We start from the raw sequence: 18,164 nt of genomic DNA on the forward strand, positions 1-18,164 counted from the left end.
TACAAAGACAGTACATAGTCCTGGTAATCCCTGTTTTCTAACTAATTACGTGTATTTTGTCACTTTCTTATAGTTGTGCTCCTGGTTTCTATGGTAACCCATTGACGTTAGGAGGAGGGTGTAAACCCTGTAATTGCAATGGCAATGGTAACACCTGTGATCCCAGGACCGGAGGTAAGATATTTAATTCACCTTTTGAAAACAGCACCCTTTCTCAATTGGTTTACTTTTCTAAGTCAATGTGTTTACGGTATTTCTGCAGTTTGTAAGAACACAATAGAGCCAGGAGACACAAACGTAGCTATGCAGTGCCTTGGTGAGTTAACGTAACCTATCTGGATTAGACTCTCGAGTTTGCAGCTTTACAGAAGAATCAAATCTTCCTTTGTTTTCCAGAGTGTGATAACTGTGCCCAGACTTTACTCAATGATCTGGAGAAGCTAGATGATCAGCTTAGAAGAATAAAAGCTCAGCTGGATAATGCCAACTCCAGTGCCTCCTCTCAGGATCGGATGAAGAAGCTGGAAAGAGCCGTGTCGGACACCAAGGTAACACGGGTTGAGCCATCATGTCAACCTCTAACTCTAAGGTTCACAAACAAGAGTTGCCCTCTTGTTTTCAGTATTCATCAGCCCTAGTGATTTTCATGAGGTCACTTAATGGGTCTAAAAAATTGTTATTCAGCAACTGTCATTGTTGAGTGTCTGCGATGTAGTGACAGGCAGAACATTGCAATACTCTTCCACTCCTCTGCTGTATTGAGCTACAGTGTGAAATGTTATTTTCATGTCTAGATTTTTTACTGTCTGACTCAGCCTGAATGGTGTTTTGACAAATATACTAAAACAGTCAGGGTAATATATTATTAAAAAGTATCAGCCAGAATGAAAGGAAAGGTGTCAGGATAGTTGCGAGACCAATGATGCTGTATGGAGACAGTAGCACTGAAAAAAAAAACAAGAAGCAGAACTGGAGGCTCCAGAGATGAAGATGTTGAGGTTCTCTTTGGGAGTGATGAGGATGGATAGACCCATTCCAGATCCTATCAGAGGAACAGCACATGTTAGATGTTTTGGAGAGAAGGTAAGAGAAGCCAGACTGAGATGGTTGGGTCAGGTACAGAGGAGGGATAGGGAATATATTGGTAGAAGGATGCTGGGGTTGAAGCTGCCAGTCAGGAGATCTAGAGGAAGACCAAAGTAAGATTTATGGGTGTGGTGTGAGAGGATATTTATTTGTTTATTTATTTGGTTGGGGCAGTGCATGAGACACACATGAGACATGCATGTAAGCACACCACTCCGTATTGTAGCCATGGGCTAATTTGCATCCGTTGTCCCACAGTTGCACTCACAAACACACTCTCATTCATCCTGACCTATTGTACATGTTTTTAGTGGTGGGGGAAACCGGAGTGCCCGGAATAACTTACGCAGACATGGGGAGAACTTGCAAACTCCGCACAGAAAGGCCCCGTCAGGCCCGGGAATCGAACCCAGGACCTTCTAGCTGTGAAGCACGAGCACTATAAAGTTAACTATAAAGTTAGTGTGAGAGAAGAGGATACAGAGAATAGGGTTAGATGGAGGAAATTGATTCCCTATGCCGATCCCTGAAGGGAGCAGACGAAAGTGAAAGAAGAAGATGGCAAAGAAGTTGTACATTTATATACAATATTAACATTTTTTCTGTTTTGGGTGCATGCGTCCGTGCATGCATTTGTTTTCCAAATAGATTCTTGTAAACAAGCTTGACTCTTCACTCACCAACCAAAAGACCAGAATCAACCAGCTGGAAGACGACATGGACAGTCTCACCGATGACATCAGTTCCTTGAAAGATAAGGTAGATATCGGGGTCTGAGGATGATGTTTTAATAACACATATGTGCTGGCAATAATAAATGTAAGAAGATATGTAAAATGTCTTCGTCTATGTGTTTATTTCCAGGCAGATAAAAGTGTTTATGATGCTGAGAAGGCAGTGACGGATGTTGAAAAAAGCAACAAACGAGCAAACATTCTGAATAAGGAGATTCAACATATGCTCAAGAAAATTCAAGGTAAACAGAAACTCACCATAAATGCTGAACAACAACATGAAGAATGGTGTTGAAGCAGTCCATACAGGGCTGAAACCTGCGAATTCTGACAGTTATGCACAGAATCATAGGAGGGTTGAGGGGTCAGAGGGATGTTCAAGGCAAATGCTGAACAGGAGTGTAAATTCTGGAAACTGAAGCGAATGACATGTCTCAAGAAAAAAGTGAAGTTTAAGTCTCAGCTAAATGTTGCTTAAGATAGTGTATTAATACTGGCAGCGGTATGTAGGCATCAAGGTTTGCTGAAGAATATTCTCATCCGCTTACCTGTATATAGATTACAGTGTTAATTGTACATCAATTTTTTGTCCATCAGAATTGAAAAATCACTTTTCGGATGATCATCCATACATCTGTCACTTAATGTCTTGTTTATTCTCTTGTTTTTAACGATAGCCTCAAGGAACTAATATAAAACATGTCAAAACTAACAGTGGGTTTGTTTATTTTTGTTTTATAGATCTGCTCGACCAACTCAATCAGGCAGGAAGCAGAGGTGATGCACTGCCTAGTGAAAATATCGGCAAAATGTTGGAGGATGCTAAACGCTTGGTGAAAGAGATGGAGAATAGAAATTTCAATCCCCAGAAGACGGCAGCGGAGAAAGAGAGAGATCAGGCCATGAAATGTATGTATGATACTATTCTTGCAAAGACTGTAAATGAATAGATTTCCTCCATTTATGAAATCCAGATGTATCTTAAAATGTCTTTTAATGCTACTTAGTTTTTTTTAGTGTCAAACATATTCTTATGTCAAGATGGTTTAACCCTCTGTAATGTATAATATTCTATTATGCAGTGCTAGCTCACATTAAAACTAATGTGACAAAGCAAAGTGACCGGAATGAAGCCACAGCGGAAAAGATTCGGGGTCTTTTGAAAGATTACGAGGATAAACTGAAGGATCTGGATAAGGCTTTGAAGGAAGCAGCTGACTTTGTGAAAAAAGCAAATGCTCAAAATGGGCTAAGTACCCTGGCACTTGGAGATCTGCAGGTAATGCCTCTTAAATGCCATTTTTTCATACTAAGTATCGCTGTATTGTGAATTAAATGAATGTTGTCTCTACAGAATCGCATAGACGATTTGAAGAAAGAGCGGAAGCTCGTCGAGGACCAAATAACCATGGCGAAGGATGAACTGAAGAAAACGAAGGATTTGTCTGAAACTTTATCTGACAATAAAATGGTACACTTTTTCATACTATAATCTGCTTGGTATAAGAGTTATATTTTATATCTTTGAATTTGCTTAGATATGGAACTATTCTGTATAATAACTGCCTGGGTACATACCAGTGAGCAGTCAGGTCCAAGCATGCAGTAATGTTAGATAGCGATCTGTGGTTTCGCCTGTATTTCAAGATGTGGGCAAGTCTGCTTATGTTTTGTATAATCTAAAGAATCTTTTCCTTTTTTGTAGGAGTTTGAACGTCTGGCTGGACAACTGGATGGGGCCAAGACTGAATTGACCAAGAAGGTAAATGGCATGTCTGAGGCAGCATCCAAGGAGAAAACTGTGAGGGCTGCAGAGGATCATGCCAAGAAACTCACCGAGATGGCAAAGGAACTTGAGGAGTAGGTTTATTGCAGATTCCAAAAGAAATGTCATCACTATGGATAAATGAATCAATTTTTAACGTGTCTTTGGTTAATTTCCCTGCTTTCTTGGAAGAGCTGTGAAGAGTGCAAGTGAAAACAACGAGGTGCGCGATGCCAGAGATGCGATCGATGCCTATAAGAACATCACAGATGCGGTCAAAGCTGCCGAGGAAGCAGCAAGAGAAGCAAAAAGTTCCTCAGACAAAGCCCTTAATGTAAGCCCCTCTTGTGAAATGAATATCATTTTCATACGAATACCTCAGAGTACTTCTTTGTCATTTGATTGAATATTTCTATTATTGTTTTTCTCCTTAAGAGTGTCAAAATGCAGAAATTTCCACAAAGAGCAAAAGACCTTAAAGACAAAGGGCAAGAACTGTTGGACGATGCAAACACAGCAAAAAGGAATCTTGAGGGTAATAAAGCGGTCTTTGACGATTTTATGTTTTTTAAACCAATGCAAAGCTCAATATCTAGTTTTTCTTTTTTCTTCCCAGATAATAGTCAGGACATCAATGACATAAAGTCACGCCTGAAGAATGCTGAAAACAAGAAGGAGGATCTTGAGAAGGATGTTCTTGATGTACAAAACCAACTGAAAAACATCCAATCAGGTATGATAATTCCAGTTCAATCTTTACTTTCAAGTAATTTACTTATTTACTCATTTTTCCCAACATCTTATTCTCTCAACAAGATGACATTCGTGATATGATTGATGATGCCAAGACGAAGGCGGCCTCGGCTAATGACACTGCCAGCAATGCTATGGAGAAACTGGCTGACATCAATAAGAAAATTGGCACGATCAGAGCCACCCCTGGTGACTCCAACCTGGGCAACGTATTGGACGATGCGAGCAACACCGGTATGGTTCAGAAAATATGTGCTTATATTCTTTTGGCATTCCTACATCATTAATTTTGACTTAGCGTCATAACATTGCCGTTTTAATGTTTTATCTTGCACCCTCTACGTGCAGTAAATGACTTGTTGAAAAACATTCCATCAATCACTGACAAGATCTCAGAGCTGGAGAACCTCACCTCAAATTTCTTACCTCTGAGGAACATAACTGAGAACATAAAGGTGATAAAAGATCTCATTGAACAAGCCCGAGATGCGGCAAACAGGGTGAGACTACGCTGTTTATTCTGACCTACAAGATATTTATTTTGGCAGTAACATCTGTGTCTGTGGTCAGGAAGATGATTGTCTAAATGAACTATCTTTTCCCCAGATTATGATTCCAATGCAGTTCTCTGGAAAAAGCATGGTTGAGATGCGTCCGCCGAGGAATCTGGAGGATCTCAAGGCCTACACAAACTTGGCCTTGTCACTGCAGAGGCCTGATGGAAGGGGTGATGGAGGGCGTAGACGCAGGCAGTCTGCAGACAGTGGCAACATGTTTGTGATGTACCTCGGCAACAGAGATGTAAGTGGGTGCATATACAATATAATAATTCTTACAAAGCATTATTCCTATACATGCTGTGTGCATATATATATATATATATATATATATATATATATGCAGTCAATCACACTTCTGTGAAATCATAGTGTCCACTCAGGAAGCAACACATATTCATTTTGACTTGTTTTAAGGACATTACATCAAAGTTGGATCAGCCTGGAGTTTGTTTCTACACTTTAATTTTGAGTGTGATTCCTAATCAGACCTCCATGGGTTGATACAATTGATTTCCATTGATCATTTTTGTGTGATTTTGTTGTCAGCACATTCAACTGTGTAAAGAGCAAAGTATTTCGTAAGAATATTTCATTCATTTAGATCTAGGATGTGTTTTTTAAGTGTTCCCTTTATTTTTTTGAGCAGTGTATATATGTATGATTCATTTTGAAAAGAAAGTTCACATGCTCTGTTCAAAACTCCCTGACCATTAGGATTAGGTTAGGTTTGAAAAATAGAAAATATGTTATGATATTTAGACTAATGTTTTGGGGGAAAAAAAAGGCCATTTACTCACCTAATAAACATCCTTTTTTTAGTCCTCGAAGAACTACATTGGTATGGCTTTGAAGGGCAACGTATTATATGGTGTGTACAAGCTCAACGGAGTTGAACGTGTCATAAAAACCGGTTACATCTCCACGTCTTCATCCGAGCCGGCCAAGTTCGACAGAGTTGAACTAAGCAGGTGAGCAAATCGATCTGTATTTTCTGAAATATAATATTAATTCATTTTTGATATTGAGTAGCCACCATGACATCACACATACCATATTGTATCTTTCATTGAAAATAATGAGTTTGATGTTTTGTTTTTGATTCAGAATTTATCAAGATGTGCAGATGACCCTGACCAAAAATATTGCATCAAGCAAACCTGATGAATCATTAAAGTTTTATCCTCAAGGTGAAGAGTCCAAATATCTTTTGGACCTCAATCAGGATGATATTGTGTTCTATATTGGAGGATACCCTACAAGCTTCACCGTGAGCTGCTTAATTTATTTTGATATCCAGCTAAGAACTAGTTAGCATTTGTGTATTATCATGTTCGGTAGTAACTATAACTCCATTTGTTTTCATTTTCAGCCACCAACTTCACTCAACTTTCAGAATTACACAGGCTGCCTGGAGATGTCTTCATTTAATGACAGAGTCATCAGCCTCTATAATTTCCAAAAAGCAGTGAATGTCAATCCTACTGCTCCATGCAAGAGGTTGGTCCTGCCATAATTGCTTTTCAAATTAATTGCAATGCATCCTGCTCAGTTGTAGATTAAAACATGTTGTATATTTTAAAAGGGTCATTTTAGAATGCAAATAGCATGTGGAATTTTTTTTTATCATGCAGCTGTAAAACATTGGTTGTCTTCTTAATGATTTACCAACAAGTTTTTAAACTGTATTTGAGATGAGATGAGAACAACTTTATTAATCCCGAAGGAAATTGTTGTGCCAGAGTTTCAAGTAAAAAACATAACAGTAATAGATAATAGTAGAAAGGAGGAAGAATAAGAAATATAATGAAATATGAACTTCCCATTGCTGCTCTAGTGATTGCCTCCACTGTCTTATTTAATCAATACTGGTATGATGGAAATTGCAGCTGGGTTAAGTACAATATCCAGATTGCATGTCATTGTATTTTTTTAAAGAATGAAAAATGTTCACAGAGTTCTATCATAAAATAAAAGTGTTCATGCTTTACAGGGTGATCAGAGGTTCCCCTTAAGCATTTTATAGTTAATTATGATGTATTTCCATTGCGGAAATGAGTTAATTAGCTGACATATGTTGTGTATTTGCCTTTCTTTCGACTGCTTTGTTATGTTTAATTTTTTCGAGCAAGTTGAGAATTTGAAATATTGTGAAATTCGTTTAAGAACTTTATTTTTAACTCCTCACTCTGTCTAGGTATGTGCCTCCTCTGGACTCGCTCTATTTTGAAGGCACTGGATATGGCAGAGCAATGATAGATAAAAAAGAAAAAGTCCTCCGCATCATTATGAGCATCAACGCACGTTCAGAAAACGGTCTTCTTTTATTTTTGGCATCTGGGGTAAAGTATTCTCAATTGTTTGTCAGTAACATAAATATTGGTTGATGTGGAGTTGAAGGGATTCCATGCAAGACTTTGGTTCTTTCTCATCCCCTTTTCAATACAGGACAACTACTTTACTGTCACCATGGAGCAAGGTTTCATTCATATGAACAGTAATGCAATGAAACAACCAGTGAAAACTACAGAAGCGATCTTTCCAGTAAGAAACTCATTATTTTTGGTTAAGGGGATGCAAAGCAATAGGCAAACACAGAATTATTATTCAAAATACATCATACAAACTTTACTGTTTTTTTTCTTCAGAGCAGTGATTGGGTAGAGGCCCTCTTCGTTTTCACACATAAAGGAACAGTCACAGTCCGCTTTCCAGGAAACACGATTAATGCTGATGTTGATTTTAATAAGGATGACTTTGAGGACTTCTATGTTGGAGGTGCACCACAAGAACTGAGGGAAAGGTTTGTACTGCACTTACTAGTTACCAAGTGGGCGACGTTAAAGCTATTTGACTCAACTCTTTGGCCTATTCACAGACACAACATCAAGATGCAGCCATTCAAAGGATGCGTGAAGAATTTGAAGCTCAACATAGGGTATAAAATTTTCGATGAGCAAATGGGTATCAGCAAAGGTTGTCCGGAGGCTTCCCTGGTAAGATATGAGCCTCATCATCTAAATGGGTTTCATATTTTGTTATATGTTCACATTACATCATGCTTATGTTTAGACCTACTAACAAATGACAAAATTGCCTGTTCTGGTTTAGGCTTCTCGTAAAGCAGAGTTCGACACGGGCAGTTATCTGTCAGCGGATCTCACAGGTTTTAGCTTGGCCAATGACGTCTCCGTCTCCCTTGGATTTAAGAGTACAGAGACTCAGGGTCTGATGATGAAGCACAAAGAGCAGGTCAGTCACTATATATGCAGGACTGTCTCAGAAAATCAGAATATTCTGTTAAAGTTATTTATCTTCTGTAATGCAATTAAAAAAACAAAAATTACTTTTTCATGATTTTCTAATATTTTGAGATAGGATTTTTGAGTTTTCTTAAGTTGTAAGCCATAATCAGCAATATTGAAATAATAAAAGGCTTGCAATACTTCAGATGATTTGTAATGGGTCCAGAATGTATGACATTTTTGTTTTTGTAACTGCAATACAGGAGATAAAGAACTTTATAACAATATTCTAATTTTCAGAGACAGACATATATAGTAACCTGATGTTTCACTTGTGATATTTGAAATGAGTAAGGCAGACTTCAAATTCCCCCATCTTTTATGTTTTCCAGGCCAAAGGGATTGATATTAAATTAGAAAATGGCCATGTGGTTCTCATTTTCAACGGCAAGATGTGGAAATCAAACAAACAATACAACGATGGCCAATGGCATTATTTGACTGCGACCAGTAAGAATGGCAGGTATGAAGGAAGTGTGTGTGAAAATACTGTGCTCAGGCAGCAAGGACTATTAACCACTGCTACAAATGATACATACGACTATGATTTGAGAATCTAATGCTGTTTACTAAATTCTTTATTAATGATCCAAACAGGAGTCACTTAATTGTTGACGATGAAGATGAGGGTCGGGAGCACAGTGGCAGCAGCGCCGTAACTGGAGATGGAAATGAAGTGCTCTTAGGAGGTGACCAGTTCAAAGGGTGCATCTCAAACTTCTATACCAAACGGTAAAAAACCTTCACTGAACAATTTAAGGATTCGTCATATTTGACTTGATAGGGGATGTTAGTGCTTAACTTCTGAACATTTATCTGTTTCCAGGCCATCCAATTTATACAAGGCTGAAGACCTCAGCCACTTCAAGTCCCATGGAAATGTACTGGTAGATGCGTGTACTCACGACAATCCTTTTATGCAAATTGATGATTCCACTCCTAAGAAGGTGAGGGTTCGTCTGTTTACTCACAGCCCAGATTCTAAGTCCCTTGAAATGGCAATTTTAACCTTTTAAGTATTTGCAAATAAGTGAAAAACCTTCCATTTGGTTGAAATATCTGAATTCCATCCAATGCATGATAATTCATGTCTGCCCCTATCCTAACTCAAGCCATAGTGCTGTTTTACTTTTATAATAATCTTTTTTTATCAAAATTTACTGTTGCCTTGAAAACTACATACACCATGATGCATCATGTCCTTTTTTTCATTTGCCACCATCACTTTCTGGTCTTTGCTGTTGAGCTCTGCATTCTAAGATTATATAATAACAATAATACATTTTATTTAAAGCGCCTTTTAAAATTCATTGTTAGATTGTGTGTTTCCTTGACATTACTTACATCTGATTTTGCTGCCTCATTTCCAGAGATGAAGAAGAAGGAGCCTTAAGACCTGCTGATGTTGACAAGAATCTTACAATGACATGAAAATCTGGCAACTCTCAACATAATGTTCAAATGTTCATTCCTTACAGTGTACTTCAATAAAAAGTTGCATGAACGTATCAACAGCCATAAAAAAAATTAAAAGCATTGTATCTCATACATTTGTCTATGCTATTTAAAAGTTCAAAGAACAAACATAAATGTGTCAACTAAAAGCCTGAAATCAGTTCATGTCTCCTTTCTTTTTTCCATGTAACTCAGTGATTTATGTCATATAATGAACCACGATATGACAGATTTTCACAAGCATGTTCCCTCTTTTCTATGATCACCCTCATAATAAATAATGCTTACTTGCATTTACCTTCTGATTAATTTACTAATAATTTCCTTCAGCACATTTAGCCAATGAGTAGTGAATGGAAATCCAACAAAGTTCTGATTTTCTTGTATTTTCTGACTATATTCGTAATACTATTTGTGTAACTTGATGCAAAAAGATATGCAACAAAAAGGAGATTCAAATACTCTTTCTAAAAACTCCAGACACATATTGGGTATTATTATTATTACTATTATATTTTGTCCCAGTGAGATACCAAATGTTACATCGAGTAACACTAACAGCTAATCAAAATGATCATGACATATCTAAAGCCTCAATAGGATCCTGGCATGAGAAAGACCATTTTTATCTATCTTATCAATATTACAATAGAAATAATCATGAAAATGATCTATGAATCAGAGGTAGGGTTGTATCCAAAAAAATAGCACACTGCTTAAGAGATGTAACTGGTTTGTTTGAAGCGATCTTCTAAACTGGCCAAGTTTTTGAATTCAGTACACATTCTCTACATGCTTGTATAACTGCTTGTCCAGGTCATGGAAACAACAGCTGCTTGTCATGTTTCCGTCAGCCATTATCACATTAATCTAAGTAAACATGCAGTTAACATAAACATTTCTATCATACAAAGCTGTATTGATGGTTATCATGAGTGACTGTATCCTTATAACTCAAGTTCCATTCAGGCTTTAAGATCGAAATATATGAATCAAGACAATAAGGAATTTGTTTTCTGCAATGCAGATATCAGATATTGATAAATTAATCAGGAGAGAAAAACATGTCCCTTGTCTTTTTCTCTTTTACCCCCCGCCACTGCATTTCCTGCCCACTAAAATATTTTCTCTAATGATTGTACTTATTTTTTGTGATTACCCTCATAAAATGTTTTTTTTTTTTTAATCCCAAATAAATAAATATATAAATAAATACACGTTTTTCTTTTTTGTCACTTACATCACTATATGACACAATAGTACTAATCACCATAACTAACTTTTAGAGCCAAAGGGGCACAACGGCCATGCTGGGCATGTCAACTTGTGTTTTTTTGGCTTGTAAAACTTTTCACTCTTACTTTCAGTGTTGCAATTTGGCTCCACCAATAACAAAATTCCAGCTGTGATCTTGTGTTGACTCAAAAGCTTACACTAACATCTTTCGATTGATATACATATCCATTACTTCCCTAGGCTCTCAATATACTAAATGAATCAACTGTAGTTTTCTAAGGAGGCTTTCACGGTGTTTTTCTTTGATCAAACAACATTTGAAGTCATCGTCCCCCGTCCCCCCATTGCACCCTCAATAACTGTTTGATTGACAGACGGGAGCCAATTGAGGACCTCTTACAGTTGTGAGCTTCCAAAAGCTAATTTGTAAGTCGGTCTTTCTGCTGGTGCTGTTTTAGGACACTATGACGCTCGTGATGAATGACAATGCATCAGCATGTACGCTTCCTGCCCTGGTTGAACATGCTTTTCACCTGGGAGGGGCAGTGAGCCGTCTGAGCTACAGCCTTCCCCTGCAGGTCTTGCAGCCCAGGTGAGTTACCTGTCTTATCATTTTACACTGTGTTGCACTGTTACTTACAGTAAACATGCTTATTCTAACAGATTCCCAAAGACGCCTCATTTCAGGAGCAATGATTTAATCGAATCTGAGCTCTGCTGAAAATAATCCCTATATCCCCCCTAGGCCTCACTTTGCTCTCGATGTGAAGACTAGATCCTCAGAAGGCCTGCTATTCTTTGCTACTACCAGAGGGGGACACTCTCACCTTGCTTTGTATCTGTCCAAAGGCAGAATCAGGTTGTCTGTAGGAAAACAGAATGAGATTTTCAACCGGGAGAAGTACAACGATGGAAAGTGGCATACGGTCAGTGAATTCAAATTCTGCCTGTCAAATGTATTTTGAGACCAAAATCAGATTTATGACAAATTAATTATTTTTAATTTTATTTTTGTATTTGCATGTTGAAAATGTTCCCTGCAGGTCATGTTCAGTTTGGAGAAGAAGAAATTCCGATTGGTTGTTGATGGGATCCAAGCTCAAGACGGTCAGCTGACAAACATGGAGTTATCATCCATGAAGCACTTCATATCTCCCGTATACTTGGGTAGTGCACCAGAATCCCACTACAAAGAGTTAAAGGTATAGAAAACACATACTTGCATTGTGCACAAAACATATACACATATAAAAAAAAATCTTATATTATTTAATGTAATGCCTTGTTTTGTTTTGTGCCCCTCCCCCCACCAGTCAAAGATTCTTCCAAAACAAAGTGTATCAGGCTGTATCCGTAATTTTAAAATGAATGGAACACCAATGTCATATCCAACAACCAATCTAGGAGTTGGCCCCTGCTTCACAGGACAAACACAAAAAGGAGCATATTTCTCAGGCCAAGGAGCCCATGTCATTATCAGTGAGTAATAGCAAAATCAAAACAACGCTTTTATACAAAATATATATATCTCGCTCATCTTGAAAGACCTGGGGTATTTTCCTATATTCTTATACGAACACGTGTTTGATGTGTGTAATAACATAACGTAAAATCAGAAAATTATAATTTATACATTTTTATGTCCAGAGCAAGAGAGGCAGTGAATTTTCTCAGGCTAACTTATATTTGAAAAGTATATAAATGTATACAATGTATGTAATGCAAAGTCACATCAAATTTTTACTCTTAATTTTTTTTCAGCTGACCCACTCCACTAAGACGACAATTTTGGTTAAAGTACATCAAATCAGTTCATTACAACCACAGCCTCCATTTAATCTATTTTAGTTCTGTAATCTATAGTGATTTCAATTACAGCTGATAGAAAATTAAATATAGATGAGTGTCCTTGACACATTGACACATTCCATCCTTTTCCTCTTTTAATATACAACAGTATCTTTGAATTGAGCGATAACGATATCACTGGCTTTTGTTGCAGATGATTCATTTGTAGTGGGATTTACTTTCGAGCTGCTGCTTAATATCCGTCCAAGGACACCGACGGGACTCCTGCTCCATGTTGGTAGCTCCGGCAAGGTGTCACATGGACCAGAAACAGGCCACTATCTTAGTATTTACATGCTCAGAGGAGAGGTGAGGACTGACCCTGTGCTAATTGCTCCTTTTTTAAGGCCAAAGTCCAACTTGAATATTACTTCCTCATTTACTCATCTAAGGACTTTCTTAATGTTATTAGTTTGTTTCACACCCTCATATGTGTTTCCTTGGAAAGCATTTAAATGTTAACAAATCACCACCTAAATAGAGATCCAATCAGCAAGAGTTATTGATAGTACCTTTATGGACATTTCCGGTAATTTAATTTCCACTTTATTTAGTATAATTTGTCCTGAGGACAATAATAGCAGGCCATAGGTTATGTCTACTGATTCAAGCTATCACCCAAAATAATCCCCCGGATGTACCCTCATTTCGCCCTTATTAGCCAGTAATTTTCATTAAGTTTATTTTTAAATACTATTGTGTAAACAATGGTTACATCGCACTTTGCAAACATGCAAATCGCACATATATTCCTTCCCCATTTACTCATCTAAGGACTTTCTTAATGTTATTAGTTTGTTTCACACCCTCATACGTGTTTCCTTAGAAAGCATTTAAATGTTAACAAATCACCACCTGAATAGAGATCCAATCAGCAAGAGTTATTGATAATACCTTTATGGACATGTATGGTAATTTTAATTTTTCAAGTAAGCCTAATCACGATCACAAGCCAATGTAAAAACACTGAGAATTTGAACAGTAAAAATCATCACCATGTGCACTATGATTTATTAGGGTAGGGAACTTGATTAAATAGTTGGATGAAGTTCCCCGCACCAGAAAGAGGTTCAGTAACCTCTGCAAAGCACAAACCTGCAATGTCCTCCCTATGATATGTAACATGCATTAATGTTTTTAAAGCATTTGAATAAGGGATTTCACCTCACAGGTTGTGGCACTGGTGAACAATGGAAAAGGGGAGTTCAAGGTGTCAGTAAGGCCAAAGACCTCATTATGTGATGGCCTCTTTCATAAAATTTCAGGTAAAATGCAGTAACACAAGTCGGTTTCAACTAAATGTGTGTTATTTACCGGTTTATTCAGTGACAGAAATATTCAGCCCTTGTGTTTGTATGTTCTATAGTAATCAAAAGGAAAAATGTTGTGCAACTATATGTGGATACGATGGACAATTACAAAATTGGACCACCAGCTTCCATTACAACTATGACCAATGACCCCTTGTATGTGGGTGGCATTCCGGGTAGGTATTTGTCGAACTAATTTAATGTGATTAAAATCTGCCAAAAATATTAAAATCCCTTAAAAATAATGATCATACCTATGATGATGCCCAATGTGTCACGTGTCGCTGGGGCAGACTCGAGCAGGGAACCACACTTCAGAGCAGGGATGGGTTGAAAGCACTTTATTGCGTTGAAACAGCAGGACGGGTTGCAGACGGGATGGTTTGCAGGCAGACAAGACCGGAGGCTGGGTCTCACCAGGACGGGTTGCAGACGGGACGGGATGCAGACGGGGTTGCAGGCGGGACGGGCCGCAGGCAGGGTGGCAGACGGGACGGGCCGCAGGCAGGGTGGCAGACGGGACGGGCCGCAGGCAGGGTGGCAGACGGGACGGGCCGCAGGCAGGGTGGCAGACGGGACGGGCCGCAGGCAGGGTGGCAGACGGGACGGGCCGCAGGCAGGGTGGCAGGCGCGACGGGCCGCAGGCAGGGTGGCAGGCGCGACGGGCCGCAGGCAGGGTGGCAGGCGGGACGGGCCGCAGGCAGGGTGGCAGGCGGGGACAGAGGTTACACTGGCCGGCTGGGTCCGGTCGTGGTAGGGATGGGGCCCGGTCGTGGCAGGGATGGGGCCCGGTCGTGGCAGGGATGGGGCCCGGTCGTGGCAGGGATGGGGCCCGGTCGTGGCAGGGATCTACAGTGGTCTGAGAGCCACAATCCCCGGCGCCAGGCAGAGCGTGCCGCTGCCCCTCATAGGGATCTTGATTAGCGGCATCTGCTGCGGCTGGCGCCGATTACAAATTGGGATCAGGTGTCATACCCTGACACAACGGTGCAGCAGACGAGTAACACTGATAATTTGTTCCTTTTAGAGACAGTTATCAAACATAAAATTATACTTTAAAAAGGTGTAAACAATTCTTACATACTATTTAAGTTAACCTACTTAGTAAAGAAGTGGATGATCATAGATAAGTAAATCTGAAGCAATGAGCATTTATAAATAGCCAATGATGACAATAATAGCAGGCCATAGGTTATGTCTACTGATTCAAACTATCACCCAAAATAATCCCCAGGATGTACCCTCATTTCGCTCTTATTAGCCAGTAATTTTCATTAAGTTTATTGTTAAATACTATTGTGTAAACAATGGGAACAATGGGTTACATAGCACTTTGCAAACATGCAAATCGCACATTATTGCTGGCTAAATGCATTTGGTAAGAGTTATTTAATGCATATTGCTGTGATATTCGTAGTTATATATTTTTACTGTGTTGTATTTTTAAAATAGTGTCACTTTGAACTGTTGAATAAAACTTTTACTGAAACAATAAATGAGTAAATGAAAATGGTCAACAACATTTGACCACCAAAATACCTTTGAATCATTTGTATGACTGGATTACATTTATATGTGCTATTTTGGACTGGTTTTTGAAATAGGAGAGAGCATTAGTTTTACACAGCCGTTGAAGTTGCATCAGTTATATGTTTTTCTTTGGTTATCGTCCATCCATATGGCATACAAGTTCATGGATCATTTTTACTGAAATATCATAAAAGACATGCCAGCAGTCTATGCCATAGTCAGGATTTTGTTCTAAAGCCAAGATATCACAAACATCACAATTTTTTGCATCCTGTGCATTTTGGCAGACTTTGATGAATATACTGTTATTTCAAATTGTGAACAAATTAATGTATATTTATTCAGGCAATGACTGGTATTGACAGACTTTAATAAATGTACTGTTATTGAAAATTGTGAACAAATTAATCTATTCCTCTAACTGACTCCACAGCACCAGTGTTAGGGCAACAAGCGCCCCCAGTCACATCGTCCTTCGTGGGATGCATCCAGGAAATGAAGATAAATGGTGAGCCAGTCTCCTTCCAGAGGTTGTCTGTATTTGGGCCTGTAAACCTCAAGGAGTGCCCGGGCTGAACAGACACTGCTTTTTCACCACATCTTGGGACCACATCCACCTCCACTCATGTGCAATCTGCCACCAAGACAGAGAATGTGTCCGAGTGTAAGAATGTATATATCATGAGGAGTATGTGTCGCTGTATTTACAGGTCTGCGTATATAAATTCTTGTCAAAATCTTCTACTTGTAGCAACTGGACCTGATTTTCCTCCCTTGAAGACATTTAATCTCTCGGATTATTATCTATTAGATTCCAGTTGCTACGAGACCAAGATTTTGACAAGAATTAACCATGACCCAAATGACTAAGAACCTCCACAGATGTGTGTTTGAATGTGATTGTGTAAATGTGTGTAAAAGAGAAGGAAGGAACAGCTTACAGGCTCATAATATTTGCTGCTTTGTCAAACATTTCTATATTTATTTTGTGATAATATCACATATCACAGCACCAACTCATGAATGCAATTCCTGAATGTTGTTCATTCTGGAGACTATGAAATGCATCTAATGATGCTTGTAAAATGTCAGGGTGGCAAAAAAATACTTGGCACTTTAAGAAAAAAAAAATCTTGTGGCAGTGCTTTAATGGAGATCAATATTAATAGTTAATGCCTTTTGGTTGGTTGGAAACCTATGTGTGAGTTAGATTTCTCTTAAGTTTGCAATTCAGTCTAAGCTTTTCCTTGAAATTTGTTATCATATCCATAATCTGCCATATATTATTTTAGCATTTTACCTATGGATTTGATTAATAATAATTACTAAGGTGTTGAAATCCCATTTCCCCCCATATTTTGTCTGTTTTTCTGAATGCATTTGGCATTCCTTTTGCATAATGTTCTGTGTAACTTTAGGCATTGGTTGCATCTGGGCAGCTGGCACTGAATACAATTAGGAAGAAAAAAAACAGTATCGGTTCCATCAACAGATGTCACAATGTTGCTAAATGATGTTGTTTGTGGGACCATGTCGCCCATTTTAATGGAATGAATATTGTTTGAACTGTCTTTAAATTCTTTATATTTCATCTCTTGTTGCAAAAATTGCAATAACAAAAATATACATGAATTATAACTTGACGATTTTTCACACACATTTCTGTCTTGTGCCCACTAATTCATGAAACACTTTGTACCATACATGTATGTCAGACAAAATTATTCGGCCCTATGACATGTGGTCATGATAACGTTGAATAGATTTCATGCCACACAAATACACAAAACAACAGCAAATAAGGAAATTGAAGAGAAATAACATCCTCTAGTCATTTATAATTATTTCTACTACTACTACTATTATTGTTGTTGTTGTCGTTTTCGATGTTTTATTATGATGCCATTGTTGTTGTTGCTGCTGTAAAAAATTAAATTGTAACATTTACATGTAGTGTAAATTATGATTTAGATGCATTTGTAAAGGTATCTAGTTGTTGATGTGCGCCACCCTCAATCATATTTGTGTCTCTTATAATTTTGGGTATGGAACCAAAAACTTTGTGAACCCTTCTGTTTTGAAAGGCATCGCTGAGTACACGCCAGGATTTATTTATTATGTTTGGCATTTTTCACTGCAATATTTGATGAATAAAATTTACAATAAGTTGGGAATGGTCTCATTCGCAAGTTACCAAATGCATATTTTTCAGGATTCAGAAATGCCTGCAATGTCAGTGTATTTGCATATGCCCTACCCTATATTTTTCTTCTTTTCATGTAAAGCTTGGATGAGAATACATTTCTATGAAGAAGAGATTTGTAATGATGTACGGCAGTATAGTTGTCCTTCTTATTACATTCATTACACTTCTTATTTACATCCATTAGAGGGAATCGTGTTGTACTCGAAACTGTCAACATGAACTTGCTGCTGCCCAAATCCCTACGAAGATTCTAATTGGCTGGCTGAATACTAAACACGGAAATACCACGCCCACTCTGTGGAGGCGTTCAAGGCACCCCTGAAAACGCGCAAAACACATTGTTTCATTGAACCGCACAGCCACGGCAATTACGATCATC

The 18,164-nt window shown here is 38.3% G+C and overlaps 1 protein-coding gene across 1 annotated transcript in view; it reads left to right on the forward strand.

The window, feature by feature from the left end:
* Positions 1 to 17,843, forward strand: part of LOC147218875 (laminin subunit alpha-3-like) — a 62,528-nt gene extending 44,685 nt beyond the window's left edge. The window contains exons 44-77 of the mRNA XM_086172099.1: positions 74 to 174; positions 263 to 316; positions 397 to 548; positions 1,735 to 1,845; positions 1,951 to 2,062; positions 2,562 to 2,729; positions 2,903 to 3,099; positions 3,175 to 3,291; positions 3,526 to 3,680; positions 3,778 to 3,919; positions 4,021 to 4,120; positions 4,202 to 4,318; positions 4,402 to 4,572; positions 4,687 to 4,838; positions 4,945 to 5,139; positions 5,718 to 5,866; positions 6,003 to 6,165; positions 6,268 to 6,395; positions 7,093 to 7,237; positions 7,344 to 7,439; positions 7,544 to 7,698; positions 7,774 to 7,891; positions 8,007 to 8,147; positions 8,533 to 8,663; positions 8,798 to 8,932; positions 9,027 to 9,147; positions 11,350 to 11,483; positions 11,637 to 11,817; positions 11,935 to 12,093; positions 12,205 to 12,370; positions 12,894 to 13,048; positions 13,911 to 14,004; positions 14,106 to 14,225; positions 16,013 to 17,843. Of these exons, the coding sequence (XP_086028225.1) occupies positions 74 to 174; positions 263 to 316; positions 397 to 548; positions 1,735 to 1,845; positions 1,951 to 2,062; positions 2,562 to 2,729; positions 2,903 to 3,099; positions 3,175 to 3,291; positions 3,526 to 3,680; positions 3,778 to 3,919; positions 4,021 to 4,120; positions 4,202 to 4,318; positions 4,402 to 4,572; positions 4,687 to 4,838; positions 4,945 to 5,139; positions 5,718 to 5,866; positions 6,003 to 6,165; positions 6,268 to 6,395; positions 7,093 to 7,237; positions 7,344 to 7,439; positions 7,544 to 7,698; positions 7,774 to 7,891; positions 8,007 to 8,147; positions 8,533 to 8,663; positions 8,798 to 8,932; positions 9,027 to 9,147; positions 11,350 to 11,483; positions 11,637 to 11,817; positions 11,935 to 12,093; positions 12,205 to 12,370; positions 12,894 to 13,048; positions 13,911 to 14,004; positions 14,106 to 14,225; positions 16,013 to 16,155 (4,678 nt within the window). The 3' untranslated portion in view covers positions 16,156 to 17,843. The remainder of the gene's footprint in view (positions 1 to 73; positions 175 to 262; positions 317 to 396; positions 549 to 1,734; positions 1,846 to 1,950; positions 2,063 to 2,561; positions 2,730 to 2,902; positions 3,100 to 3,174; positions 3,292 to 3,525; positions 3,681 to 3,777; positions 3,920 to 4,020; positions 4,121 to 4,201; positions 4,319 to 4,401; positions 4,573 to 4,686; positions 4,839 to 4,944; positions 5,140 to 5,717; positions 5,867 to 6,002; positions 6,166 to 6,267; positions 6,396 to 7,092; positions 7,238 to 7,343; positions 7,440 to 7,543; positions 7,699 to 7,773; positions 7,892 to 8,006; positions 8,148 to 8,532; positions 8,664 to 8,797; positions 8,933 to 9,026; positions 9,148 to 11,349; positions 11,484 to 11,636; positions 11,818 to 11,934; positions 12,094 to 12,204; positions 12,371 to 12,893; positions 13,049 to 13,910; positions 14,005 to 14,105; positions 14,226 to 16,012) is intronic.
* The last annotated feature ends 321 nt before the right edge of the window (positions 17,844 to 18,164 follow it).

The sequence above is a fragment of the Fistularia commersonii genome, chromosome 25, assembly GCF_037954325.1.
Source record: "Fistularia commersonii isolate RoL2024-O1a breed Wild chromosome 25, RoL_Fcom_v1.0, whole genome shotgun sequence".
Classification (NCBI taxonomy): Eukaryota; Metazoa; Chordata; class Actinopteri; order Syngnathiformes; family Fistulariidae; genus Fistularia; species Fistularia commersonii.